We start from the raw sequence: 1,639 nt of genomic DNA, 5'->3' as shown, positions 1-1,639 counted from the left end.
GAATCTGTTTGATTTAGATTTATTCCTCTCTCCATTTTTTGAGCAATTCACTCTTGAAATTTTTTTCCCTTTCTCCTATCAGAAACTCTCCTTAAATGAATCACTCTCATTAGCACAAGAATACTCTAGCTTGAAAACAATAAAATAAAATAATAATAAAATGTAGTAACAGAGTTAAAGTTAATTTAGAATAACAATGGCACGATGGTGATCTGAAAGTTAGCTTTCAAATATCTGAACATGGATTTGGGGTAGTGATGAAAAGACATTTATGGAGAAGATGTAGGTGCTGGGGTAACTAAAGGCCATTAAAGAACTTTTGATGGATCTTGTTTCATATATTCCAGAGAGAACACTTCTCTGTATGGGAATGAAAAACTACAGTGCCATCAGTGAGTTTGTTCTTCTTGGATGGTCTACTGATCCCTACATTCAGGCTATACTCTTTGTGCTGTTCCTTCTGATTTACGTCTTCACTCTGACAGGGAATTTCTTGATGCTGCTGGTGATTAGGGCTGATTCTCATCTCCACACGCCCATGTACTTCTTCTTGAGACAATTGTCCTTTCTGGACCCCTGCCACTCATCTGTCACAGTTCCCAAGATGCTAGAGACTCTTCTTTCTGAAAGCAAAACCATCTTTGTAGAGAGTTGCTTGGCTCAGGCCTTTCTGGTATTTGCCACTGGTGGCACTGAGGCCTGTCTGCAGGCTGTAATGGCCTACGACCGCTATGCTGCCATCAGCTCCCCTCTGCTCTATGGCCAGGTGATGAGTAACCCGCTCTGTGTTGGGCTGGTGTGGGGTTCCTGGGGCCTGGCCTTTGTTGATGCTCTCATCAACATCCTCCTGGCTGCTGCCAATTTAAACTTTTGTGAGGGCCAAACGATTCCCCACTTCAGCTGTGAGCTGTCTTCTCTCTTCCCTCTGTGTTGCTCTGAGACCTCTGCCAACTTCACACTCCTGCTCTGCTCCTCTGTCTTGCATTTCTTTGGAACCTTCCTTATGATTGTTTCCTCCTATGCCCGCATTGTCTTCACCATCCTGAGCATCAGCTCCACCTCAGGCAGAAGCAAGGCCTTCTCCACCTGCTCTTCCCATCTCACTGCTGTGATCTTGTTCTATGGTTCAGGTTTCATCAGCTATCTCTTGCCAACTTCAGGTTCCCCTATGGAAATGATCTTCTCCTTGCAGTACAGTGTGATCACACCCACGTTGAATCCCCTCATCTATAGCCTGAAGAACAAGGAGGTGAAGACAGCTATGGGAAGAATGTTCAGAAAATATTTTCATCCTTTCATGTAGTAGACACAAAATCATGATGAAAGGAAAATTGAAATTTATGGTACATTCTCAGATAATACACTTTAAGGAGAGTTTCTTGATTGTCCATGGTGCAAGATGCTGCAGGGAACATGGTGTCATTTACCTCCTTGGAAATGGTTGTTAAGAGGACAGAGGACTTACAGGATAATGGAGGTACAGTCTTATTCAGAGAAGAAGTAATTAATAAGATAATCCTCTTTTTCATGGAATCATTTTATACAAATATTAGGTATTCATGTCTACATGAACATCTATTGTTATTGGTTGCTCATTTCTCCTTCACACATCTCCTAATAATAACACCCCAAATCCTTA

At 42.0% G+C, this 1,639-nt stretch overlaps 1 protein-coding gene across 1 annotated transcript; it reads left to right on the top strand.

Moving 5' to 3' along the window:
- The first annotated feature begins 370 nt into the window (after positions 1–370).
- On the top strand, positions 371–1,303 carry LOC103263613 (olfactory receptor 8S1-like). The gene has a single exon (XM_008061281.1). The coding sequence runs from the start codon at positions 371–373 to the stop codon at positions 1,301–1,303; it is 933 nt and encodes a 310-aa protein (XP_008059472.1).
- The last annotated feature ends 336 nt before the right edge of the window (positions 1,304–1,639 follow it).

Source organism: Carlito syrichta, unplaced genomic scaffold, assembly GCF_000164805.1.
Source record: "Carlito syrichta isolate Samal-C Ts95f unplaced genomic scaffold, Tarsius_syrichta-2.0.1 Scaffold94502, whole genome shotgun sequence".
NCBI classification, from domain to species: Eukaryota; Metazoa; Chordata; class Mammalia; order Primates; family Tarsiidae; genus Carlito; species Carlito syrichta.
The sequence above is the reverse complement of the archived record's forward strand: the minus strand, read 5'-3'. Positions and strand labels throughout refer to the sequence as shown.